General features: G+C 42.6%; 2 protein-coding genes across 5 annotated transcripts in view; one reads left to right on the top strand and one right to left on the bottom strand.

Moving 5' to 3' along the window:
• Positions 1–10,769, bottom strand: part of TOGARAM1 (TOG array regulator of axonemal microtubules 1) — a 45,557-nt gene extending 34,788 nt beyond the window's left edge. For both annotated transcript variants that reach the window (XM_009915257.2, XM_069783002.1), the window contains exon 1: positions 9,244–10,769. In XM_009915257.2, coding sequence (XP_009913559.2) covers positions 9,244–10,689 — 1,446 coding nt within the window. In that variant the 5' untranslated portion in view covers positions 10,690–10,769. The remainder of the gene's footprint in view (positions 1–9,243) is intronic.
• A 20-nt stretch (positions 10,770–10,789) lies between these two features.
• Positions 10,790–25,827, top strand: KLHL28 (kelch like family member 28). Of its 3 annotated transcripts, none has more exons than XM_069783006.1 (5): positions 10,790–10,874; positions 14,016–14,914; positions 17,655–18,098; positions 20,897–21,105; positions 21,776–25,827. In XM_069783006.1, the coding sequence occupies exons 2-5, from the start codon at positions 14,016–14,018 to the stop codon at positions 21,937–21,939; spliced, it is 1,716 nt and encodes a 571-aa protein (XP_069639107.1). In that variant the 5' UTR covers positions 10,790–10,874; the 3' UTR covers positions 21,940–25,827. The 3 variants fall into 3 exon arrangements, with proteins under 3 accessions (XP_069639107.1, XP_069639108.1, XP_069639106.1); XM_069783007.1 differs by having other exon boundaries at positions 10,810–10,908; XM_069783005.1 differs by lacking the exon at positions 10,790–10,874 and adding an exon at positions 11,045–11,200.
• The last annotated feature ends 1,957 nt before the right edge of the window (positions 25,828–27,784 follow it).

The following is a 27,784-nucleotide window of genomic DNA, read 5'->3' as shown; positions in this document are numbered from 1 at the left end:
ACATAGTACATTAATTTATAAAAATATGTACTTTTTAATGTCACTGAAGATCTCAGTTCACCAAAAAGATGGATTCTCAAACTGGGAACTTCACAAAAACTCTTGCAACATGAAATTGCAGTTCTCCATTAGTCCATAATTCAATTACCTCCTCAATTCACAGCCTGGCGCACACAATGCAAGTTGTGTTCAACAGGGAGAAACCGGTCCGCGGCAAACTCCGCACATACACGGTACAGCCGTGCTGCGCCTGGGCGACAGCAGACCCTGCAACATAGCCGGCTCTGAGGTCTGCTACACCTTCCACGCACCGGGATAAATCTCATGGACTCCTCTTGAAAAAATAAACCTCACAATTCAAACTTTTAAGTTACGTATTTCTAATTCTCCTCCAAGACTCTCCCCCCTTAAAAATGGAAAAAAGTAACTCACACATGGTACCTGTTAGCAGTAAACAAGTAAGTGCAGCAGCAATTTGCCTGTATTTCTATTTAATGCTTTAAAAACCCAACCGGTTCCCAAAGGGACAGCAGTTCATCCCTGCACCGAGCGCCAAGGTACGCAGCTACGTGGACACAGGCTCTTGAATGAAACAGCTTCCCTGTTCCTGGGAGGGTTTTTGTGGTTAACAAAAATGGCAAAAATTTTGTCTTTACTTACAAAAATGCACATTCCAATTTACTGTCATGCACTGCATTTCATGGGCTCCAAGTTCAGCAGATATAATTAAATCATCCGCATAACAAATCAAAGTCTCGAGTCTGAAGCATTTTAAGCAAACCCACCAAAATGCTCGAAAGCTTAAAACTTTACATAAAATCTTCCTCCCTGAAAGCCAGTGCTAATGCAGGGCCAGACTTTTTAATCAGCCTTCAGGGATTAGCCTCTCACTTAAAATATTTGTGGACAACTGCTTAAAGCATACGACAGTGAAGGAAAAGTTAAGGAGCCTCGATACAAAATGGATCTGTCTGAATCCCATTTTTTAATGGAAGACAGCAGAAGGAATCCAGCAGGTATGAAATGATTTAGTAGGACCAGAGCAGGAAATATGAAGCTTTGCAAAGAATAAGAAACAAGTTCTGACTGCAGGATATACAGTAAGAACAATGACTTAAATCACACCAGTAGCACCAATAACACTCAGCGCTGTGTTGGCATTTTACCACCCGGGTACCCTGAGGGACACCAGTTTTACTTTACAGATGAGAAAAAAGAACAGCAGACAAGTGGGTGAAGTGGTTTGTTCCAGGTTATTACAAGTCGGGAGAAAAGAGGAGATGAGAACTCAGCATTCCTGCTTCTGCAATCAGACAGTTAGAAAACATCCTTTTCAATCTATGCATCTTTCAGTCCATAAATAAATGTTACTTGTACGAATTACTTACACCCCATTTTTCCATAGACAAAACAATATATGCAGAAGAAGCAAATTACACAATGCTGACATGATTGTACAACTTTGCTCAGTTGTTCCAATCCCAGCTACAGGAATAAAAACTGTCTGCTTTCTTGTATGCAAATTGTAATTACAGCAATTATAAATTTCCTAAACATAGGCATGCAGGGTGGTGGCAAATAAACACAAACCTAAAGCTGCCAGATTTTTCACTGAAGTAGATTACAGATCCTGGCAGAGGGATTTCTCAAAAGGTTTCAGGTTCATTTAAATGCCACTAGTACCACCAATGTCAGAAAATATTTGAATCCATCCACCCAAAGGAATATTAACTTGGTTACCAAAGCACAGCCCTTGTGAGTGACCCACCAGTGACAACGGCTGTGTTCCTACATTCCCCTCCCAGCTGAGCAGCAGCACTGGATGACACAAAAGTCCTCCTAATCAAATACGCAGTAGCCATCAGCAACATGCTCCCAGGGAAGAGACAACAATAGCATAAATGTGTAACGGTATCTCCCCAAAATACTCTCCCAGCCTCCAGAAAAACCACAGCTCACATCCCAGAGACTGACACCTCAATTCACAATGAAAGGATAGCTTTATCACACAGACAGGTCAACCTCTGTGTCCCTTTAATCCTCGTTATCGCTGCGGAAAACAAAGAGTATTTTTTTCATAAAACTAATTTCACAGATAATTTGAACACTCGCTAAGGTCTTCACAAAGCCCAGCTATTAAGTTCTCTGGTTATCAGATCAGTATGTAAACAGAGAAGAATTCCACATGTATTGCCAAACAGTGCAGTTATGTGAAATTGCACGTAGTTCACGTATACTTTTTAACATGGCTCAAAACTTCAGTAAAATGTTCAAATGCTCTTGCTTCCCCCCCAAAGGGCACTGCTTTCAGCAGCAGGTACAGGGACTCACAATGCATACGTTTCACAGGGGAAAACCAGTAAGGTAACTCTCTAACTGCAATAATTACTAGGCACGTTATATTTTATATACAGCACACTACAAGGTAGACACAGGAAGGCTTAGCGACAAAAGATCAGTGAGGAACTCCCAGCACACTGTTAGCTGGTTTTGCAACAGGGCAGTGGAGCTAATAAGGTCTACAGAAGAAGTAGCAATCGTTTTTTTAAAAAGTGCTTTTGTACCTCAAACTGCAGACTGTTTTTGTTCTGATAGCTTGCTTAAATTACAATTATAGAAGATTAAAATTAAAAAGGGAATGGGGGATTGCTACTGCAGTGTTCTCAAACTCATTTGTGTGACCTCTCACGAATGACACAGCTGGGAAACCATTGGAGAACACAACATGTTTGGTCACAGCAGGCTAATTTCAATTACTCAACATCAGCACCCAAAAGATCAGTAGATCACATCAAGTTCTAAAAAAACAACATAAACGTTTATTTCAGAATAGGATCTGGTCTGGTTCAGATTGGAATTGTTTACACTTTCCAAGGCTAAACCCAAGGAACAGGAGCAGACATAGTACATCAGCATCTCTAGAAAGAGAATACTCACTTCAGCGACTTCAGACAACTTTATCCATTGGATTTACAGATAAAAAAACTGAACATCACAAGCCTGGCTCTGCCAGCTCAGGATTAGAAATGAATGGGACCTTACTGAAGTACAACGGAAAATATTCATGGGGTCATATGCTTTATTACCATTCTGCGTTGCCAAGTATTTCCTATCTCTAGCAAACAAAACATTCCTCTGATGCTGTTAAAAGGTTCCTGTAGGTATATGTTTCAGAACATAAAACTACAGGTACTTGGGGAAAAAAAAAAAAAACACCAAAAAAACCCCAACACAACCACAAAAGAGTTACCATTTTACTAATTTAGCTAAAAACCAGAGAAGCTTCAGCCTACCACTCAGCTGAGTGGCGACAGCAACTACCCCTGTCCCATGTAAGGAGGAGGAGGTCAGGCTACTCAAATTTGGCTTCAGAAGAAGGTAGAGTCAAAAGCAGAGTCTGTCCTGTAGCTTTGACAGATGTGTGCAGCTGCCAAGAACGAGAAGCGCAGAAGTGGAGATAATTATCCTTTATTCAATAAACTCAGGTTTGGCTTTCAGAAAGAAAGAAAAATGGAAAGCTGAGGTGCTATGAACAGCTATTAAGCCGTAAGACTTCAATTTCAGCATATAAAGCACTGAAGCGTGAAATCACGCACTTTAACCAAAGCATACTAGTTGTCAGAAATAAGACCCACAGATTAAATAAAGACTGGTATAAATATTTTATTTAATGACCTTTTTAAGGGGTGTGTGCTATATACCCCACGAGTGCCACATTTTGTAAGCACACCTCAAGGCAGAACACTGCTGAGCTATGTCACTGGAGATGACTCCCTTTCCAGCAAAACTCCATGCCTGCATGACTTATTCCAAGTCAGCCGTGGCATCGGGGCACGGCGCCTCCTCGGGTGACCAAACAGTCCTGCTGCACTCACCGCTTCTCTCTGGGCTTTTGATGGCACCCTCTGGCTCCAAAAGAGACAGCTGGAGGCACCCATTTCCCGAGAAAGGCCCTGCAGTGTTTACCTATCCATCACGTTTTCTTCTGCCATGAGTAGGAAGAAGACTCCTTTCCAAGCGCAGAAGGGCATCCCCTGGAAGTTGAGGTGGTGGCAGTTCAAGCACCTCTGACTAGAGCGTCTCACTAAGGTGTTTGTAAGGTTGAACATAACTACAGTCTCATGCAAATCTAACAAATTAAGAGAAACTCTGAGCTCGCATCTCCAGTGTCAAGCTAACCATGATTAGGTGGTGGTATCTCCGCTGCTCGAGGTGGCAGCCACGGGTGTTAGCACAGTCACACCTGGACTCTGCGCTGTACAGAAACAAGAAACACACTGCGTGGGATGGACGCTCTTGGCTATGTTTGTCAGTGTAGTCAGACCGCCGTTCCCAATCCTGCGGCGTAGCTGGCAACCATAAGTTTCCAGATGGGTCAGAAACAAAATCAGTCTCGAAGGACTTCAGAGGTTACAGAGAAACGTTTCATCAATAACCCAATTTACCATCACTGACAGAAGCTGTGTTTAAAGACAAACCCTTGAAGGCAATGTGCTTTGTCTACATTACATTTTTAGTACACATTAACTTACACATGTTTTACTTCACATCTTATCTGATCAGGGAAGTCTAGACATGGCCTTGGACAATCACTGTGTAACATGACCCTAAAAATACTAGTAGAAAAACAACTTTAAACATTAAGCTAATTTCATGCATCCTTTCAGCCACAGAATGACTCCAAAAGTTAATTTTTAAGCAAATTCATTTCAAAGGAATGTCTGAATTAATTATTAATTTTTCACATTTTCATGAACAAGTCAACTACCCGAATTTTATGCGTGATATACCTTATGAAAATAGTTAAGAAGAGATACAGGGTGAACTTTCTTTCTCCTTCCCACCTTTGATTGCTAAATGCCCTGAGGAAAAGAGCTTTATTTATACAGCTTATGGCAGTCTCCTTCAGTTAAGAAGGAATGTCTTCAAGTACAGGAAACACTGTCCAAGTTTACTCGTGCCAGCGTGAAAACAGAGTTCACCTACTGGCATCAAAGATACATACACTCCACAGGATAAAAGCAGCTTTGTGGCATGGATATAACAAAACAAGCACCATCAAGAAGCCAGCAAGTATTGTATAAAAAAAAAAATAAATCACAAAGCCAGATAAAAAGATGTCCCCTGCCCTGGAGAGCTTTACAATCTATTCAGACAGATGTACCAGTAAGATAAGACAAAAGATCAGGACGTGAAGACAGAATAACAAAGTTGTCAACCTACAGTGACCGGATAAATATTTCAATACTTAAACCACTGTGTTGTTTAAATTTCCATTACAGTAAATGTGGGTCTAGCCAATAGTGCTCAAAGTCTCGAAACCAATTCATCTCACGCCAAATTAGGACCTTGGTCACAAAGACGGCTCTCTAGACTCTACTGACTGCACAGAGTAGCTCTCCATTGACAATGGGGCTACTTAAGCAATCGCCATATAGGTAACTAAAATGAATCTCTTACTCTTTTTCTCCCTGATACACAATGATGAGCAGCATTTGCCTTACCTTCTAATAAAAAGCCTCCCTGACGCACTTGTTTTTAAACAAGGCTGTTCCTTTCCCTCACAGAGGGCAAAGATGCAGTGGCTACGTTAAATCATACTTTTGTCTCTCATAGGAGCACCGTTACTGCCAGACTGTATGTTTGCAGACATTGAAGTAAAAAGGAATCGTTGGAATTTGAGAAACTGAGTGCCACCACTACTTCTGAGTGACAAACAGGTGCCACCAGCACCAGCTGAACAATTGCTATTGGAGAGAGAGATGGGTGATGGTTACAGCAGCGTAAGCGGACTAAATTAGTATGAGACTGTACAGAGACACAAAGCTACTCCTCGAGCCAGGTTCAACTTACATTCAATTTAGTATGTCTTGATGGCAGGTGGACAGCTGTTAATCCACAGAAATTTTTAAAACCACAGCTCCCAAAAGCCAGTTGAAGTGTAATTGTAAAACCTTATGTCTGCCAGTAGTATGCTTTTCTTAACCACCCACCAGCAAAGAAACAGCTTGCGTTTTCACATGGACTGAACCAAATTTTTCAAACCCACTGAATGCAAAATATTAGATGCTGTATTGTATCAGCCTTGAGATGTCTTGTTGTCATGATGGGAACAATGCTTTTGACATTGTTCATGTCAGGTGAACCAACGCCACTAAAGCAAGCTGGTAACACAGGTGTAATTTTGATACCGTGTTCGTCTATGTCCAAGTCAAAATTGGCAACTTTCAAATTCTATCAAACATGACATCAAATGTTGTTTTTGTCAGTACTTACCTGCATGTAAGCAAAAAGCTATGTGGAGAAGAGTTATACTTCAATGTAAAATGAATTCTGGTTAACTGGAGGTTTCTGGTTATTCAGACGTCTTTCAAGTAAGAGTGCAAGAGGAGCATTAACATGTTTCCTTTGGTAGGGTGCAACTGATGAAGCCTTCAAATTCTGACACCTCAAAGTTATCGATCTGCCTTCTACCAACATAAATATGCAAGAAAACAACATAAAATGGAAGTGAGAGGCAAACAGAACAAGTCAGAAAGCAGCAGGAAGAGACAGGAACAAACAGAATCTCTAGGAGGTATAGGATGTCTTAGAAAAAACAGTCATTAGATGCAAAAAAATTAGTTCTTATTAAAAAGGAATAAATGCAGTACATGACAAACAGGGTTTTCTCCCTGGAGAAGTATTGTCATTGCCACCTACTGCATACTATGTGGCTGCAGCGAAAGCAAAGCAAGGCTGGTTAACTTCACAGCTTGAGTCCCCCGCACAGCAGCAAAGGAAAAGAGATTCGGGCAAGTAACCTGCCCTGATAGTCACAAGTAGTTCCTGTTCCAAATGACGCTTTTACCAAATAAAGACTGAAAGTGATTCTCTTCTAATTCTGCAAAAACAGACAGCACAAATATAAGTTCTACATCTGTTCATAAGTGGGAACAAAGTGAAATATTTGGCATAATATGGAAGGATGTAAGAATAAAGATGATCACAAAAGGAAAATGTTAATTTATACTTGAAGTATTTGCATGATGTTATGTAACTGGAAAAGTCTTCCAAGGAGAAAAGAAGAAAACCTGTCACCCCACAATGATTCAGTCACGCAGACAAATGTTGGGATGACGAAGAGACAAGCCAAGTGGTTGTCAGACGTAGGAAGCCAATCTGAAGGTCTTTATTTTTTCCTGTTAGGCTTTACATACAGGAGGTAACTAGCACTCTTACATGAGAGCTTCCTGCAGTCTACTTATGATTTGCCCACCTTTGAGAGTAATACTATAAACAAACCCAAAACCCCACATATGCACACTTAGCACTCCAGATCCCTGGCAGTTAGGTTGGTTTTCATCCAAATATTATGAGATGGGATTTACATCCATTAAGTTTATACTACGCATATAAAGATATATATAGTCTAAAAAACTTTTATCATATTAGTATCAAGGATGCTTCCTAGTAAACCAAGTACCTCACTATCACTGACTTGAAAACACGAATATGTAGTTACTTCCCCAGATTAAATTTAAGTTCACACCATTTCTAAATGCACTTTACATATGCAACACCACAGAAACCATAAATAAATTGCTTTCTCTCCCTCTCTCCAGGGTTGGAAACTTTGGGCACTCCTCCCAATTTACGGTGATAAATACAACAACCAAAGGTTAAAAAATAAACAAACATAAAGAGCCATTTCCACAGCACCTAACTGTGACTTCAAGAGAGGGCTGTCTCAGACAGAGGACCTTCCACCATTCTAAGCAACAGCCAGGTTTTGGTGCATGTACTGGCTTGCTCTTTGCTCGCCGTCTACAGAAAAACGCAAACCCAGCCAGCAGCAAACAACAGCAGTACAGAACTCAGCCCAATTTGCCTAGAGAATGCTGGCAATTAACTATTATTTCTACAAGTGGTATTAGTTAATACTGAAAAGCTGTTTCAAAAAGACAGACCTTCTTGCTATAGAGGTGTTTCCTACGTAACTTGTTGTCCAGACCCTATCTGCTTTGTGGGTAATCTAAGGGAACTTAGTTGCCCGATTCATCAACTCAGAAAGAGACAGATCTCTTTAGGAGTCGGAATAAAGGTAATATATAAACCAAGGAAGGACATGAGCATGTGTGCATACAAGTATATAGGTGAACATCAAGGTTTTTACACTACAATAATGTTCACTCATGTTTCCTTTTATTAAGGGACTTTATTAAAAGCCAGCCATCACAAAGTAACACAGTTCATGACCTCCAATAGAGGAACAAGTTACTAAGCAACTAAGAATTACATTCTGAATACGTAAAAGTGGCAGGGAGGAAGTCTATTCTATACAGCTCTTGATTTTCTAAAAAGATCTACTCAAACTCATTCACTGGAGATCAAGTTATGATAAATTAAACCTGTCCAGTTAAAAAAAACAACAACCAAGAAAAAAAAACCCCACACACAACAGAAAACCCACCACACACAGACACACACCCCCAGGTCTTAAATGCATGGATGGTATCCAAAACAGATGACACATAACAGAACCACTGCCAAACTAAAAGGGACTTGAACAATTTTCCAAGGTTCCTTCCTTTTGCAGCTGCCGACATGGTCAGTAAGTGACAAAATCAAAACTCGGGTCAATCAGAATTGCTATTTCAGCCTGACCTACATTCTTTCTAGTCAAATCAGACTGAGGAACAAGAGCCACATAGACATTTGGCAACCCTCAGGTTTTATTACAGGTCAGTAGACTGCCAAAAAGCACTGGCTCAGCCACACTCCAGAGCTCTGCCTTCAAAGCCCGAGTTGAAGTAATTTGTCAGTTTTCCTCCAAACACCTTTTGGATTTAGGAAACTCTTTGCAGTCAGTCAGGTACTTTCAAACGCGAATATACAAACAGAAGCTCTGAAACAGTTTCCCCACTCTTGTACTCATTCCCTGGGTCTTAGCTAGCCATTGTCAGAGGCAGGTCGCTAGGGTTAGAGGTAAGAAGTGCCTCATGGAGTCCAGCTAACTTCAAAAAAAGATTATTTTTTTTTTTTGGTAACTGAGAAGTTGTCTGATTCCTACTAGTGTTAAATCTGACTGAAGGAGTTCTCGAATTTGCCTTCCCAGATTGATGTACATATAGAGATCCTTGCGCATCAAATATTAGCAGTATTAGCCATACCTTGCAAATACCTGTTGCTTAACAAGCCTTTGTCAACCTTCAAATCTCCCTTTGGAACATGCCCTAGAATAAACGAGCTACAAGTACGTACCTGCTCCACACCCTTTGTGAAAGGCATCTTGACTCCCGAACCACCTTCCCTGTCTCCAGCATGCTCATTTTCCCAAGGCAGTTTGTTTTTTCCTTTACCCGCACTCAAGACTCTCCTTGGACTTATTCCTTGGTCGGCATACGCACCGTGCGAGCTGGAGTTTTGCAGAGCGTCATCCCTTGCATGATACCCACAGTAACTGTGCGCACTCTGAGTCCTGCTGCCCATCAACAGCCAGTCCGTATCTGCTCCGGGGGGTAAACCGGACCCCCTGTTATGACCAGATGACGGCAAGGGCACAGCGTACTCTACAAACCCTTGGTCTACTAGCTTGGGCAAGGTCTTCCTGGCCAGCCTGGCCTGCACCGCGTGCATCACCCCGTCCCCGTTGTCCTCAAGTTCCACGGCATCCACCGCCTTGAAGAGAAGGCCGGTTTTGCCCGGGCCCATGGACGACGCCAGCGCAGCGAACGCTTCCATGGCAGCGTGCCGGACCCTGCGCTTGCTGTCCACCAGTGCTGGAGCCAGCCCAAACGCCAGCTTGGCCAAGTCCAGCTCCTCGCTGGGGTGAGTGAGGAGGGCCACGATGCAGATGTTGACCACCTCCTCGCGGACTTTGGAGTTCTTGTGCTGCAGGTACTCCTGCTGCAGCAGCAGGCCCAGCACCTGCTTGGGACCCGCCGCCTTCATCAGCCGCAGGAACAGGCGGCCGTACTCCTGCCGGATGGCCAGCTTGTTGTCCCCCAGGACCTTAGCAGCAGCGGAGACCAGGGGCGTCAGGAAAGCCGGGACCCGGTCTCCCAGGCGCAGGGCCAGCAGATGTATCACCTCCAACGCCCCGAGGACCACCTTGAAGTTGGAGTCATCCAGGAGGGTGCAGAGGAAGCTGATGAGCCCCAGGAGGCTGGGGGCAGGCGTGGAGGTCACGGCGGCCTGGCTGGCACCTCCGACCACCCTCTTCAGCTCCTCCACCGCTTGCGTGCGGCTCTTGTAGTCCTCCTGGTCCAGCAGCCCGGCGTGCAGCTCCGGCGGCAACAGACCGAACTTCAAGCCGGCGCTGCCGGGCCGGGCGGGGGACGGCGGCGGCACCGTGCCCTCACCGACCAGCCGCCGCTGCCGGCCGGCGGGTGGGAACGTCTCGGTGCCAGGCTGCTGCTCTTCCTCCTCCTCCCGCTGCCCGGCGGGGCCGCCCAGCTGCCAAGCCAAGCTGCGGGAGAGCTCGCCTAACCCGCGCCGGGCGGCGGGCGGGCGGCCGGACCCGCGGTACCGACCGCGCAGGGGCGGCCGCGGCAGTTCCGCGGCGGCATCACCCTCCGCCCGTTCGGCGCTGAGGCACGGCGGGAGCCGGCCCCCCCGGCCCCGCGTCCCTCGCTCGGGGCCCGCCGGCGGCTCCATGGCGCGGGCGGGCGGCGGCGGCGGCGGCGGCAGCGTGAGGGCGGCGGCCATGAGAGGAGAGAGAACCGCCCCCGCCCCGGCAACGCCGCGCGGCACAACACCGCCGTCGCCAGGGGCCGGCCCTGCAGCGCGCCTGCGCGGCACCGCCCACAGCGCAAGGAGCGGGGGGAAGCGGTGGCGACGGCACAAGACTCGATGCTTTCTCGCTTCGCCTACGCCGCCGCTGCGGAGAGCGGGTGAGGAGCGGAAGAAGCCGAGAGACGCGGGGCGGTGAGCAGGATGGTGCCGGGGCTGCGCTGCTGAAGGGGAACGAGCCGCCTTCTTTCCCCCCCCCCCTTCCCCCTTTCTTCCTTCCACGGTGTGGGGTGTGCCCGCGGGACGGTGGGTGCGCGGCGCTTCCCCGCCGCTGATTGGTAGAGGGCGCGGGGTGGTGGCGCCCGGAAGTGACGCGCGCCGCTGCCGGGCGCTGCCGGAGGAGCGGAGGCGACCGAGGCGGCGGCGGCGGCGGCGGCTACCGCGGGCCAGGGCCTGGCCGCGGCCTGCGCCACCCCCCCGCCCTCAGGTGAGCCCGGCCCCGCCGCGACGGAGCGGGACCCCACGGCCGAGTGTGCAGCTTTGGGGGGGGGGAGTGGCAGTCCCGGAGCGATCGCTGAGGATCCCCGCCCCGCCGCCGCCTCCCCCCCCCCGTTGAAACAGCCCGGGACTGGAGCTTAAGCACAAGGGGTCAAGGGCGACGGCGTGGAGAGGCTAAAATTTCATAAGGCAGACGGTTTACGCTTTGCGAGTTGTTTCTTGCGCTTTTTCTGGCGCGCAGAAGGTGGTTTTGGTTTGGGTTTTTTTTGTGATGTGTCAGGTGTTTAGAACCAAAGTTAGCTCGGCACTTGGGGCGGGTGCTTTTGAGGTTTTGTGCTTCTGGTGAGTAATAAAACCAGGCGAGTCGCTTACAGGCTCCAACCATTTTGTAGCCTAAATAAGGAACTGGCGAGCACTTCGACGCTGCCTTCAAACAGAAAAGCGCCTGGAGCTCTTTTTGCTGTTTTCACATACAGAAAACACTGCGCTCTGCATCACTTACTGGGTATCGTCGCCTACCGTGGTTTTTAGAAGGGTAAAAACCTTCAGTAAGTGAGCTTAAGTATTTACATTTCTGGTTAGCCTTTTCTATTTCCAGTAACTCCTTCCCTGCTATTCAAGATAAGTCTGATCTACAGACTGTGAAAAGGATCTGGTAGTCCAGAGCCTAGGGGCAACCATTTGATTTGTGTTGTGAGTGCAGATCGTTGGACTAGCATCCGTTCTTCAGGGCTGGTTAATCTTCCGGCTTCTGATTCCTTGCTCAGCAACAAAATAAATACATGCAAATACTGGCGTGGGCGAGCATTGCCATGCAAGAGGCGTGCGAGATGCAACAGTAGGCACCTCTACCGAGTTGCTACAAAAAGTTTTATTTCTGCAGAATAACGTAAATATAGTTATTTATAACTGGTTTTACAGGTTTTGCATCTGAACTGTAACCATTCCTTTTTCCTTCCATGTGGTGTTACCTTGTGTTTTATGATTTCTGTGTATACGTACAATCCGGTTATGAACTGAGCAGAAACACAAAAGGAAAGGAAAGTGTTTTAGCTACTGAACAGCTCGTCGTCCCCCCGCCTCCCTGCCCGTGTAATTTGTGCTGCAAAAATGTTGTTATATGGAAAATGTTGTTGTATGGAATCTTGCCTTTTGCAGATATGCTTAAAAGACTTTCTTTTAGATATGGGGTTTTTTTCCAGTATAGGGTTGTAGTAGGAGAGAGGTGAGCTTATTTATCTCTTAATGGGCAAGAGGTTTTCTATCCCTAGCTGTAAGCCTTCACTTCTCTGTCAGTGCTATTATGTTCTGTACTTAAACGTTGGCAGCTAATTTTATTCTTTCAGATTAAGCACTTTGTAAGTAGGCTCACTGCAAATTAGATGTCAGTTAAGGAGCTGTAAAAATGATGAACTTCTTAATAATAAGATTAAAAAAACGAGGTCTCGAAGTTTGTGTAGTCATTTAGCGAATCAAAATTAAATCAGCTTTTCAGTTCAGAAATTGGATGGTTGCAGTGTTCTCTGTAGAACAATAGTTATATTTCCTCGTGGTCCAGGATCCTGACGCATTCGTACCCTCCACCCTCTCACTGGTATAATAATTCAGTCTGAATAAAGAGCTGAAGAACTGCTTCTCCAACAGGTAGTGGTGGGCAGCACCATTTGAATTTTAATGATCCTGAAATTAGAACAGGTATCATAGTGCCTTCAAGTGTCACGATGCAAACTAAAACTTTTTGGAAGAAATGTTCAGGGGTTTTGTGGAGCTGTAGGTAGGAACGAGGATCCTTCTCTCTGCCCTTGCTAGTGATGTTAGGGAGAGTGGGTAGCTGCCGGTGCCATGAGGACGTGGAAACGGTGATAAGACGCCGGGATGCTCAGCCTGTCCACCTGGGACCTGCTCCCTTGATCACCCTGGGAAGCACCTCACCAGCTCCCACCCCTTGTCTCTTGATGATGGAGGCAGGCCCAGCTCCCAGCCTTCCCCAGCTCTGATCTCTCCGGAGGCTGAGGGCATGTCCACTGGGGATTTTCTCTCATGGTGGAAGCCACTTGGTGAGGCGAGGCAAGGATCTCCCCCTTCTCCTGTGCTCCTCTGCCCGTTCAGAGTACAGAAGCCTCTGCTCCAGCACCCCTCTTCTTGCAGCCCAGGGCCCCACTGGCTCTGTGGGTCTTTTTTGCCCCTCTGTGCAGAGGGAGGGACTCTGCTGTTCCAGGTGAGGAAGGAGGAACGGAGAGCTGGTCCCTGCTGACTGGTGGGGCCCTGCCCACAGCACTGCTCGGAGGGGAAGCGCAGCAGAGCTTGGCTGTACCACAGTAGCACTAAGTAGACCGCAAGGCAAGTAGCAGAAAGTAGTTTAAGGACTTTTAAAACTTTGTCTCAAATGAGCCAGTGCCATTCTTTGTTTATCTCTATTTTTATTTCAGTCACTGTTCAGTTCTCTCAAATATCTCATGTGGAATCCTATCGTGTATTCAACGCTTTAGATAATATGCATTTTACTCCAGAACAACAACAACAAAAAAAAGGGTGGTGGTTGTTTTGGGGGTTTTTTTAAGGCAAAGTTTAATATAGCATAGACTATTAATAAACATTTGATTGTCCTGGATTTAACTTGCATGCAACAGCGTAGCACATGAGGATTGAAAAAGTAAATTGGAAAGTAATAAACCTAATTAAGATAAAAGCAAAAATGAAAAAATATTTTTTAAATGTTATGTATGGCATGTCTAAGTAACATGAGTAATGAAGTTGTTGAAATGAAGTCCTGAGTAATGCGTTAAAAATTCTGTTTCTCACAGATGGACCAGTCGTCTCCAACCTACATGCTTGCCAACTTAACCCACTTGCATTCTGAACAGCTTCTGCAAGGCTTGAACCTCCTTCGCCAACATCACGAGCTCTGTGACATTATCCTGAGAGTTGGCGATGTCAAGATCCATGCCCACAAAGTGGTACTTGCCAGCATCAGTCCATACTTCAAAGCCATGTTCACTGGGAACCTTTCTGAGAAGGAGAACTCGGAGGTGGAGTTCCAGTGCATTGATGAGGCAGCCCTGCAGGCCATTGTGGAGTATGCCTACACAGGAACTGTGTTTATCTCACAAGACACTGTAGAGTCGCTTCTTCCAGCTGCAAATCTTCTCCAGATCAAACTGGTAGTGAAGGAGTGTTGTGCGTTTCTTGAAAGCCAGCTTGATCCTGGCAATTGCATCGGGATTTCTCGTTTTGCAGAGACCTACGGCTGCCATGACCTCTACTTGGCTGCTAACAAGTACATTTGTCAAAACTTTGAAGATGTTTGTCAGACGGAAGAATTTTTTGAGCTTACACATTCTGAGTTGGATGAAATTGTTTCCAATGACTGCTTGAATGTTGTGACAGAAGAAACTGTTTTTTATGCACTGGAGTCCTGGATCAAATATGATGTGCAGGAGCGACAGAAGTACTTGGCACAGCTGCTACATTGCGTTCGGTTGCCACTGCTGAGCGTCAAGTTTCTCACAAGGTTATACGAAGCGAACCATCTCATTCGTGATGACCACACTTGTAAACATCTGCTAAATGAGGCCCTAAAATACCACTTTATGCCTGAACACAGACTTTCACACCAGACCATGTTGATGACACGACCTCGCTGTGCTCCTAAAGTTCTTTGTGCTGTAGGAGGAAAAGCTGGACTGTTTGCATGTTTGGAAAGGTAAGTAATAGTCAAGTTGTTGCAGCACTTGGGTGGTGTTACGTTTGCACATGTTCGTTACCGCCCTGGGTCAGGATTAAGACAATCATTGACGAGCTGTGGTTTGCAGGACTATAGTTACTGCTTTCCTTCATAAGAACTCATAAGTAGATTTTTTTGGAACAAGGGTGAGCGCTGAATTCAAAATGCTTTTTTGATTCCATGAGTAATCTTCAGTGTTACGGGTTTTTGTTTGTGCCAACACCAATGGCTATAAAATCTTACCATTTTAATTCTATTGATTGAGAAATTTCGTTAATAAAAGTGGTTAATAAAAGTTTGTATGCTGCTGCTTCACTTTCCTCACAGTGAGGGTGGTGAGGCACTGGAACAGGTTGCCCAGACAGGTTGTGGATGCCCCATCCCTGGAAGGGTTCAAGGGCAGGTTGGATGGGGCTCTGAGCAACCTGGTCTAGTGGAAGGTGTCCCTGCCCATGGCAGGGGGGTTGAAAGTAGGTGATCTTTCAGGTCTCTTCCAACCCAAACCATTCTATAATTCTTTATCCTTTCAGGTTTTTTCATTTTACATAATTTTTCCCTGACCTATTATTATTCCAGAGAATCAAATCATAAAATTTAACCTAATACATGAGAAATTTGCTTCCTGATAACTCAAAAGTCCTTGGAGTTAAAAGACTTAATCAGAGAAGGGCAAAGAGGTAATTCTTAGCAATGTCACATTCTTGATCATAATGTAATCGTGCCTTTAACCTCTGCTGCTGAGTAGGTATCTGTGTCCGTGCTGGCAGAAACAGAGAAGTGCCCATCTTGCTTTACCTGGTTTTCAAAATGAACCTCCTCCTCAGTTACTGGAGTACATCACTGAGGCTAATCATGTGAGCAAAAGGAATGTAATAGAGAGAAAAATAGCTTTCTTCCCCATACTGGTATGGTTGGGTTTACTTATAACATTGTATTAACATTTCCAGAAATGGTAGTTAAACTATGTGTGGGTCTGCATATGTATGCATCCTTATACATACACATATAGTGCTTTGCTGTTGAATGTACCCTTATCAGGTCAGGAAATGTTTTCTGTGTAAAGGCAGACTACCTGAACTGGTTCTACAGCTGAATTCTGGGATGATATTTTACTCTGAGATTTTTTTTTCTGTGACAGTTCCATGCTTGCATGTATATACATACATTTAAATACCTAGGAAAATCTGCATGTTCTTTTTCCCTGTGTTTAGAGATGTTGTCAAAGTTATTTGAAGTTAACTTTCCCGCTAATAGGGATCAATAGTAAACTAGATGTTGAGACTGGGAATTGTTGGGTTTACAGATTTAAAAAGTAAAGGGGATTTTGTGCTTAATAAAAAAATCTGTTTGAGTGAATAAAGTTGTCCTCTGGTATTCTTCAGCTCTGTTTCTTTCACAGCTTCTTCAATGATTGTAACAATATTACATACCACGTAGTTTGGATTATTTTGATTATTTTTTTTAAACAAAAATGCTCTTTACTACTGTTAATCACGTTTTAATGCATACCAAAATTTGGTCTTCCTTTATTTATTATTCCTATTAGTCTTTTCTAAACTGTTGTTTCAGTTAATTATTAAGTTTAAACAATTGCCCTTGACTTAGAAATAAAAAAAAAAAAAAAAGTCACAGATTGATTAAATGGATAATTCCTAATACAATTAAAATCGTGAAGTAGGAAACCTTAATTCCACTATTCTCCTTCTACTTTTCATTTCTACTTGCAGGAAGACTGGCTTTTCACTTTAAAGTTAGCCACTACTTCATAATAACAAAATTACTTAGAATGTATGTAGTACTGTTCTTTTTCTAATTGGGCTGCTGCTGTCAAGACCCAGTCTGGTGTTTCAGCAGTCCCTGCTTCTAGGTTCTTAGCCAGTGGCTACCAGCTCTCCAGTGGCTTCATTTTGTTGTATGTTTTTTGAACAGGTCGTATTTCCTGTGTACTAGATATTCTTTTAAATCATTGAAGTAATTTGTTAACCAAACTATTTAGGTAAGTTGACTAGACTTTTTACATGATAGGCTAGACCCACCATACTCTTAACACTGAGTATAATTAAAAGGAAATGCAAATAAGCAGTATTTTGAAAACAGATTTTTCAAATTAGTTTGTTTTACTCTGACATTTCATTTAAATTATACAGTGCATGTAAAATATGTATTTATAAAACTACAGATTGTACTTTCTAAATGTATGTTTGTATGTATATATAGACATGTGCTTCTCCCTCTCTAATTCTCTTTTTTTCTCTCTCTCTCCCATCTCTGTGGCTGTTCTGACTTTTTTCAGTTTACCCTTCTTATCCCTTCAGTTTGTATTTTTAGCTTACCACAATCACAGCCTACTTCCAAAAGCTGCTGTGGCATCAACACTGCTTTGTCTTCCCTCGCATTATCCAGGGTGCTCTCCTGCCTTCTCTGTAGTCTGCCTGGTTTGTACTTTCAAAATTCATCCTTCCGGGTCTCAGACTTGGTGCCATGGCTACTTGCTGTGTTGCTGCATCGCACCGTACGCTGTGAGGCTCTGGGTTTTTAACTCTTTAGAACAGTAAACAGCATTTCATTTTAGCTTACATTTGGGCTATTGGAAGAAATGGCAAACATCACATGAGATGTAAGAAGTAGTCTCAAGACTGTGTTCCTTGATGCTCATTTGCACTTCACAGAGCTTCAGAAAGTTAGGTTTGCTCACATAATCTTTGTTTTTCTATTTCAGTGTTGAAATGTATTTTCCCCAGAATGACTCCTGGATAGGCCTGGCACCTCTTAGCATTCCCCGCTATGAATTTGGAATATGTGTCCTAGACCAGAAAATATATGTTGTAGGAGGGATTGCAACCCACGTGTGTCAAGGCATCAGTTACCGAAAGCATGAGAATTCAGTGGAGTGCTGGGACCCTGATACGAACACTTGGACATCTCTTGAAAGGATGTTTGAGAGCCGGAGTACTCTGGGAGTGGTAGTTCTGGCAGGAGAACTCTACGCCTTAGGTGGTTATGATGGGCAGTCTTATTTACGAACTGTAGAGAAATACATTCCTAAAGTGAAGGAGTGGCAGCTAGTGGCCCCAATGAACAAAACAAGAAGTTGTTTTGCTGCGGCTGTCTTGGACGGAATGATATATGCCATTGGTGGTTATGGTCCTGCCCATATGAACAGGTATGTGCTTTTCATGTGTGTAGCTCAGTGTCATAAGCTGGAAAGCAGCAAAATTCACTGTTAAGCTCGTGTTCAGCAGCTAATTAAAAATTAAGATAGATTGGTAATTCACAGTGGGCCTCATTAATCCTTGTTCTGCAGTGTCAGTCTGATAATTCAACTGGGAAGTCTTTCTTTTAACTTACCTTTACGTGTTCCAGCTCAGAGCTGGTTTGTTTGGGTTGGTTTTTTTGTTGGTTTTTATTTTTTTAATCCCTAAGAAGGGAAAATGGTAAAGACAAAGACATATGTGCATGTTACTAAGCAAGGTGGTGCAAGACACCTGACCTTGTAGACACCCAAGCTGGTTAACTCAGCAGATCAGTATGGTGTGGGCTTATTTGCTCAGGCCCCAAGGTAGTGTACTTTTATCTGTGTCATGGTGATGCACCTCCATTACTGAGCTCTTGGGAGAGGCTTGCTTAGCACTGGGCCAGCGCTATATAAATCCTTGTACCTCAAGCCTGCAGAATATTAGGAAGCGTGGTTAGCTTTAACATTGAAAACACTGATTTGAAATAAAAAGGATTTTTCACATGCTTAATATACACAAAATAAATATATACCTCGGAATATTAAAGTAGTCTTAATGATAATAATAAAGTTCAGGATGGTGGTTACTGGTCTGGCTCCTGGGTAGAAGTGGGCTTGCTTCAGCCCTGGCATTCACAAGGAGGTTTCCTGGCACCAGCATGCTCTTTAATTGTTCTGTTCCACATCGCTCTGTTTGGATAGACAGGGGCATTTAGTTATGCAAAGAAATGATTTGTACTCTCTTCTTCATTAAAATGGGAACAAATCAGCCATATGTCCCCCCAGGAAGCAAATTAATAACTACAAGTCTAAATAGCTGAATAAAGAATGAAAATGAAAATCTTGCTTATAGGAAGGGATGCATTGATTGTTTAACAGTGTAGTATAACGACATTGCACTAACCATTAATTGTGCTTTTCATACTTGATATGTTTTTATATAAAACAGTTTGTGAAGCAAAGGATTAATTCCCAAACAGGGAAGTATAGCTAAGTAGTTTTCATTTGGAAAGTGCAAACAACTGAAATAAAAACAGCAATAACTTAAACTGTTTGGTATGGTTGTGACAGGATTTTATGAAACTTAATGTGATGTTATTCTGACTTCTTATATTTTAAATTATGAAAGGTGATAGCAGTTGAAATACTCAATAGACAAGCAAACCATCCCTAAAAGTTTTCTGTTGACTCTAGGATTTCTTCACATGGGAATTTGACCCAGAATAATTAAGCTGCGCTGTTGTTCTATGTGGTCATTCTTAGCTCCGTACCATCTTTGTACCACACAGAATTATCAGTTTTAATAGTAGCTTAAAGCAAAGTCAGTAGCAAAGTAGAGCAGGCATACCAGGAGATACTGTGGGACCTCTGGGATGCTGACTCCACTGCAGCCTTGTTGCACAGACCATAAAAAAAAAAGAAGATAATCAAGCCCTTGCTATTGCCAGGAGTGGTGCCCAAAAGTTGAATTCTCAGTATGCACGCAGGCCTCTGAAAGGTAAACTCGGTAACCTCCTTTCAGGAAAGGTAGGACTTATCACTGGAGCAATAGGGAATGTCTTTATCAAGCTGGTGGCTTTAAACGGGAAGCTCTTAACAACATTAAAATTCTGCAGTAGCCTCTCTCCTTGTACCACATCTGCTCTGTTCCTCAGTCAGAAAGGAATTGCCAGCAGCTCCTGTAGAGTTACTGGAATCTGATATTTCATTATTTGCCTTTTTAAATTTAATTTACTTTTTATTGAATATTTTTTGTTTTATTGATTATTCAAGGGCGCAAGTAATATGCCATGCCATCCAGTCACTAGACTCATACAAGCTCTAGCATTAAAAGAAACCTGACTGCTGTGTAATTAAGGGCCTTCTCTCCAACTCTGTAGTGCTTCTGATTTTCTCTTCCCCTCTTTTCTGTCCCCTCATGCTACTGAAGCTACACTTTGGACAGGGAATGGCTACGTGCCATGAGTGTGTTAATGACTCTGACCATCTGTACAGCTCCAGCGATTAAAAAAAGTAATAACGATTATGATAATTCATTTCCATTTTATCCTGAAGGCCTCTTCTATCCTTAGTGTTTTGATCAGCAACTTCTTTACTGCTTTTCCTGAGGGATATGCTCTCCAATTTTTTTTCCTCTCTGTCTGTTATTTTCAGGCAAGCCTCCGGGAAGTTTTTGATTTGATGTGTTACCCAAATAGATACACTTCAGATCTGCATTGTGTACAGTCTTTCATGAGTTGCTTTTTTAATAAATAGCAGCAGTCACCCTGGAAAGAGCTCTCGGTTCCGAGACCAGCTTTAAAAAAATCTTGCTTTGTTTCAATTTGTCACCTGAAGATCCAGGGTAGTGGCATGAGGACATCAGAGAAGCGGCTGAACTGCAGTCTCTGTGTTGTTGGGATGAAATATGTTAAAACTACTTTTTGGCAACACTGTTGAGACCCTCCAGCTGCTTCGTGTTGTCAAAGGACCCTAGGATGTAATCGATGCTTCTGAGGTGATAACACTGGCTTTAGTTTCTTGTGTGCTACCATTGGGTAGCGCAAAGCAACCATGCTGCAAAATTTTCCATCAGCTCAAGCACTCTTTCTTTGTGTTACGTTATTCCTGTGCGTGGTAATATTGGTTGGCAGAACTAGATGTACCTCTGACAAATGCAGATTTCTTGTGGAGTGAAATTTAAATGTCACTAAAATCCGAGCCTCACAAGTTGTTTGTGTTTGCAGCATGGAGCGTTATGATCCAAGTAAAAATTCGTGGGAGACAGTAGCTTCAATGGCTGATAAACGAATAAACTTCGGTGTTGGTGTCATGCTGGGCTTCATTTTTGTAGTTGGTGGACACAATGGTGTGTCTCACCTATCCAGCATTGAGAGATATGATCCTCATCAAAATCAGTGGACTGTGTGTCGACCCATGAAGGAACCCAGAACAGGTAGGGACATACAAACCTCTCAGCAGTTAACTCGGATATCCTTTCAGAAATAAATTGCTGTTTGACCTGATAGAAGCTGCAATAAAGTTGCAGTGATTTGTCTGCAGAGCACTGTACTTTGTGAACTGGACCAAAGATCTCTTAATCAGCTCTGTGAAAGAATGAGTATTTATTTTTCTAATTTTAATTATAGTCCAGTTTATTAATACTGAACTGTAACAAAAATAACATGAAGTAATATTTCTACTTTATCTTCTATTTTTTCATTAATTTTGAGTTAATTTCAGCAATTTTGTGGTTACCGTTCTGTTGTATTTTACTTTATGTTGAGACTTGGTAGTGCATCCTCTCTTCTGTCTCCGTGACAAGGAGTATTGGAACAGAAGAGCACTGTTTTGTCATAGGAAGGGGCACAAGAAAAGTCAAAAAGGAGTGTAAGACCTGAACAGAGAACGACTTTTCGTTTACATCCATTTTCTTTAAAGACAGCCCAAAGAAGGAGAAGCTGTGAGAACTTGTCTGTTCAGCCTTCAGGTGTGGGGAGGTGGTTGCAATTAGGAACAAAAATACTACTTATTTCCACACTTGGTGATTGTGCAATCTTTTTTTTTTTCTTTTTTTTTTCTTTTTTTTTTCTTTTTTTTTTCTTTTTTTTTTTTCTTTCCAATAGGAGTTGGTGCAGCTGTAATTGATAACTACCTTTATGTGGTTGGAGGTCATTCAGGGTCATCCTATCTGAACACTGTCCAGAAATACGATCCCATCTCAGATACCTGGCTGGACTCTGCTGGGATGATGTACTGTCGATGCAATTTTGGTTTGACTGCACTTTGATGAAAAGCGGGACTCTGCGGACTTGATGCAAAGATGGAGCTTAATCTGCTTGAAAGTAAACCCCGCTGGCAGAGAACATAAGCCGTGTTTTCTGAAGTTGGAAAGCTGGAGGAACGTGGTGAAGCTGGGACTGAAATGAGGAAGGATTTGTTTTCTTCCGGTAATTTGCCTTTGGTACTTTAGTGACACGGGCAGAAGGAATGGAAAGCTTATTACCAGCTGGGTTTAGATAGCATCCTGTTAATAGCAGTGAATTTTAGAGAGTACTGTACATGCCTGGCATATGGTTAGAAAACTTACTGTATATCTAACCCTTTCACTTTCTAGAGCTTTTCTCTCTTCCTCCTGCCTCTATGAAACATGAAGTTTACTGTGCTTGGGGTGAGAGATGTGTGAATGTGTTGTATGACTGGACAGTTTGCTGATAGTTGTCTGGTTGTGTCTTCATACTAAGAAAACGCCAGTGCTTCATAATTTTTTTTATGAACAGTAACTAAAGGGCTGCCTTGTTTCTGTATCTCAAGGTTTGTAAATAATAAATGCCATAGTATGTTGCCTGTACACTCTCCTTTGTTACCCACTTACTGGTAGGAGGCTTGGGATGGTAATTAGTAACTATTTAAAAGAAATTTACAGGGCAAACTTATTGCCTCTTAATGAAGTTTTTGGATCTGCTGAAGAGAAATCACATTTTTAACTTTCCTTTATATTTTTCTTTTTGTGGATAAACGAATGCTAGATTAAATGACTTAATCTTGCTAGTCTGCTGTGTGTTTTCAATTGTAATGCAAGGAAAAATTACAAAAGTCATGCATCGGAAGATGCCACAGCAGCATTCATAGCATGATATAAAATAAGTACTCAAAAATGAATCCATCCCATCCCTCTCCCAAGCGCACTTGTGTCCATATTCTGTATAACTTCCTTTTTTAAAAGAATGTATGATTGCTTTCTCAGAGTGTTCTGATAAAAAATGGTGCTAAATGTAGGACTTAACGATAAGGCTGTTACCAATTTTAGTGCAGTATGCATAAAGCATGATCGTTTTGATTGTTCTAGTGTTTTTGTTTCTTATTTGCTTGATACATTTGTGCCTATGAAAACTGTCAAGAATAACACAATGTACTGAATGAGCTCTAAGTTTGTTACATTATTTTTTTTCCAGAAGATCTACGTTTATTGTTCCTGTTCTCACAAATACATAAATAGGGAGTGAACAGTGAGATCCCATCTCATGTTCTTCAGACAGTCTTGCCTTTAACACAAGTTGCAATGAATGAAAAGCGCGGGGCATAGTTGCTCACCCCAAGTGTGTGTCCAGTGTAACAGAGTACTGAAGGTCAGTTCCTGTGACTAACCAGAATCTCGAGAGATATAACTTTGTGATAGCCCTAAACTTAGTGAAAATTTGGGCAGGTAAACAGAAAGCAATGCTGTGGGCTATAACCATTATTTAAAATAGATGACTGAATAAATATGAATTTTAGCTAATTTAGAATGTTTTGGTTTGTCTTCTAATTTTAACTATGAATCATGGTTATCTTCAATTTCTGTTTTGATGTCTGTGTGTGTATTGCCAGGCCCGGTACTGAAGAGTTTTTCTGCATCCAGAGTTATTTTCCCCTTGTTTTAACATGTTAAATTAATGTTTGTTTCCCCTTGTTTTTCAAGCCCATATAGTATTATTTTTGAAGGTGCAATAATATCTGAAATAGTTGCTTTAAAAGCCATTTCTTTATAAGTGTGCTAAGCAGAGAGTTTTGAGTGTGCTTGATTTATTCTAAGTTCCTGCAAAGCTAATTGCAGCCAGGCAAACAGTGGTGTTCCTTGTTCTTCCATACGCTAACATTCAGATTTTAAACAGTCAAGGAGCCGAGGGTGTTTTCACCATAAAACATTATTCACAGGTAACAGGTGTTTGCACAGATTATAAAATCCTGCACGTATTCTTCAAATTTGGTAGAATTCAGCAGGACTTTAAAAGCAAATAAAATTAACAATTTCAGCGTTTTCAATGCAGTTTATTTGACCCACTAAGGATTCTAGTTACATAGCAATAATAGTGTGATTTAATTATTCCAGTGAATCTGTTGATAGGACACAAGTAGCTACATGGTTGTACGTTGCACGTTTGTGTGTGGGGAGAAGGATGAAGGGGAGCAGGTTTGGGGTTGGGGATTAAGGAAGATGTTTCAGCCTGTTGCGTAGGTTGCCTTCTCATTCTGTTCAGACAAATGCGCAAGCTGAATGCTTACATGTGCTGTTTTACTTCTCGGTCTGTTTCACAGAGATGCCATTGATAATCGTATTTTCCAGTATACACCGGAGATAAAGATACTTAACAAACTAATATTAAAAAAAGAAAAATTCCTTAGCTAAAAGACAAGTTTATGCCTTTTATTGATAGGAGGCTTTCCATGCAGTTCGGTATATACCGTACCTTTTAGAGTTTAACTACAGTAGGATTCCATAAATGAAGATGCTCACATACATGTTCTGATTTGAAGTATTAGTAAACACTGTTTTCAGTTAGCAGAGACTGGTGAAAGGTATAGAAATCATTTTGACTTCATCAGAACAAAAAATCCATAGGTCAGGGTGGTGTTGATGGCTGTTCAAGGTTTATACAAATATCTTTCATTTGTGGAAGTCAAAGCACTGAAAATTGTTAAATGTTCCACTCTCTTCACCTAGGCAGTGGTAATGTTAAATGAGGTCATAGAGATTGACCCCATATTGTGTAATGTGGTATTCCTAAATTTAAGATAGCAGCATAAACAATTTTTTTTAGTATGCAGACTTGGTATGAAGAATGGGAAAAATGCCTAATGAAATATACTGCTGTTATTAGATGAACTGTTTAGCTAGAAATGGATCAAACAGTGTATCAACCCAGGGATCGTGTCACCTGAAATCATGCTGTCTTCATTTTCTGTTCTGGGTGCTTGTTGTCCTGTTCACTGAAGTGCTTGGTTATAGAAAGATCAGACACAACAATCAGTTTAAATCTGCATTTAAAGAACAACACTCTCATTGTCACATCTGTCTTGCAGTTTAAAAATTAAGGACCTTCAAATAAGATGTCATACAAGTATAAATTATCATCCAGTTCTATTTCTTAATCACTCAAAATTATCTGCAAAGCACTTTAAAATGGGTATGAGTTTATATGTGTACATACAGTTCCTGAATTTCTGCTTTTGGGGGGGGGGGGGGTTGGGGTTGTTTGGTTGGGTTTTTTTTAAAGATATTCATCTGTAAGCTTCTTGACAGTCTCTCCTACTAGGAATGCTTTTCTTTCAGAAAGTCTAGTTGGAATTTCTAGAGGGGCAAATGTGTCCAGTACACATTACAAACAGTTAACTGTTTCTGGGAGATAGCATGTTACTTTTGTGAATCTGCCATCTGTAAGTCCCCATTCACTACATGAAACAATGCAAAATGTCCAAACTTGCCTTAAATTCTTGATACTTAACTGAAACGCAAAGAACTGGATGATAATTCCTATTTTTTTGCCTTATGCGCTGTGCTGTATTTTAAACCCAAGGATAACTATAATTTTTAGCAGGATTTAATAATTGTACAGAGAATACCAAATTGTACTCAGACTTGACCAGAGTGCTTTGGTTGAGAGTATAAAATGATATATGTAGTTTTGTGTATGTAGAGTGTTTTTATGTGTACATCTTTTTTAGCAGCAATGTTCTGGTTTTGTTATTGTTTACAAAAGCGGCATTTAAGTTAAACAGGAAAATAACTGTAACCTGCATTCTCGGTCTTTACTAGTGTTCTCAATGTGTTTGCTCTTGTGATAATGCTCTGTAAGTATTGTTGTAACTATTTCATTGAATGTGAAAATTTAGTAAATAAACCTGGGGAAAAACTTAACTTTATGCTTTTGCTGGGTGGTGAATATAAATGCGCTGTAGCTTTAGCCTTCTAATGCAGTAACATGTTTGTGAGCTGTTATTCAAAAGCGGCGATAGCTCAACCCTGCGAGGTGACAGCTAGAAAGAAGGGGAGGTGGAGCAGGAGGATGCTTGTCCTTCTTGGGGAGGGGTGAGCTGGCTGGAAGACCCTGACCCCAGCAACCAGGTTCCAGGGTCTTTGCCTCATTGGTATTAGAAGCTCCCGTGGAAGAGGATTTTAGTATGTGGCTTGCTATTTCCCATCTGTCCCTGTAGCCGTAACTATTATCTGCCTGATGAATCAGTAACCATCGAAGGAACACACAACCCCGCTCGTTCCTGCTTTCCTTGGCAGAAGAGCAAGCTCTAGAAAGCTCCCGTACAAACTGTTCTCTCCTGGTGAAGACCCAGCATCGCTGAGTAACTCTGCAGAAACATGATCTGTTCAGGGCCAGAGGGGTTTGCACCTGCATAATTTTGGTTTACTGTTAGACAGCTCTTCACATATTTGCTACATTAATAAAAGACACTCAGGTAATACCCATCAAGGACTTAGGTTTTAGCTTTCCTTAAATTTAAAGGTTGCTATTACACATTGATATAGCAGGTACTTCAAAACACATTTGGCAGATACACAGGGCTGGAGATGGTTTTTTCTAGTTTATTTTAGCATAAAGTTACCCATTTTTAAAAAGATAAGATTGTTTCAGAAAAATGCAAATACCTTGCATAGCATTTGACCTAAGCCAGCACTAGGCAGTACAATACACAACTACTGTAGTCCTCTTCTTTCTTTGGGTCCTGAGTATGCTTAATACCCAGACCTTAATTTTAGGAATGGCCAGGAACATAACAGTAAAAGCAACATAACTTAGGGGGTTTTAGCTGTCTAATATTAACTAGAGATAGCAAAAAAATAGAAATCTGATGCTTTATTTTTTAAAAAATGACATAGCCCACCATAGGTGCACCCAGTAAACATTGATTTGGGGCTTTTCTTTATTGAAGAGCGTGGCACCTTCCGATAACTTGTCTGAAAACAAAGTCATATGGATAGCACAAGCATCCAATGCAGGCATCTGCTGACGGAAAAAGTATCTGGCAGGCGACTGCCCTCAAGGCAGACAGCTCATCGCTGAACCCAGCTCCCCCAGAGACCTGTCGTCTTCCCTGAGGCGACCAACTCGCAAAGCAAGCGCGAGGCGAGATGTGCCTGGGCTACCCGGAGGACAGCTGTGGGTCCCACCAGCCAGTCTGGTGCTGCTTTATAGAATCATGGAATCATTTAGGTTGGAAAAGACCTTTAAGATCATCCAGCCCAACTGTCAACCTGACACCACCATGCCCACTAAAACCATGTCCTGATGTGCCTTGTCTATGTGTTTTTTGAACACCTCCAGGGATGGTGACTCCACCACTTCCCTGGGCAGCCTGTTCCAATGCCTGACAACCCGTTCAGTAAAGAAATTTTTTCCAATATCCAATCTAAACCTCCCCTGGCACAACTTGAGTCCATCTCCTCTCGTCCTAAATGACTTATGACTTGTCCTTATGACTGCTCTGCTCCAAGGAAAGGGCAGGTGCCTGGTACTCAGCTCTAGCAGAACTGGTTTCCTATTTCACAGCCTATAAAGGTTTAATCCAACTGTTACATTTCTTGGAAAACACCACCTTGATCATCTGTGCTCCCTTTCGGCCATCTAGCTGGCTGTACTGTATGCCTTGCTGTAGGTGGGTCGGGCAGCCCGGCGGTTCATGCTCCTCAGCACCTGGTACCCAGATTTAACTGAACAGCCAGCGTTAACAGATGAGAAGTGATAACTGGGAGATATGTCAAAGTAAACTGCATTAGCATTACGTGAAACTTCTCAAGTGGTAATTTTCTTTGCTACTAAAGCTCCAGTCTAGAAAAAAACCAAAACTGTTTATTGCCAGCT

This window comes from Haliaeetus albicilla, chromosome 5, assembly GCF_947461875.1.
Source record: "Haliaeetus albicilla chromosome 5, bHalAlb1.1, whole genome shotgun sequence".
NCBI lineage: Eukaryota > Metazoa > Chordata > Aves > Accipitriformes > Accipitridae > Haliaeetus > Haliaeetus albicilla.
Note: the sequence above shows the minus strand (reverse complement) of the source record. Positions and strands in the feature narration are given on the sequence as shown.

Coding starts and splice junctions, on each gene's coding strand:
- KLHL28 (XM_069783006.1), top strand. CDS start 14,016: ATGGACCAGTCGTCTCCAACCTACATGCTTGCCAACTTAACCCACTTG. Junction 14,915..17,654: donor CTGTTTGCATGTTTGGAAAG/GTAAGTAATAGT, acceptor TTTCTATTTCAG/TGTTGAAATGTATTTTCCCC. Junction 21,106..21,775: donor CATGAAGGAACCCAGAACAG/GTAGGGACATAC, acceptor TCTTTCCAATAG/GAGTTGGTGCAGCTGTAATT.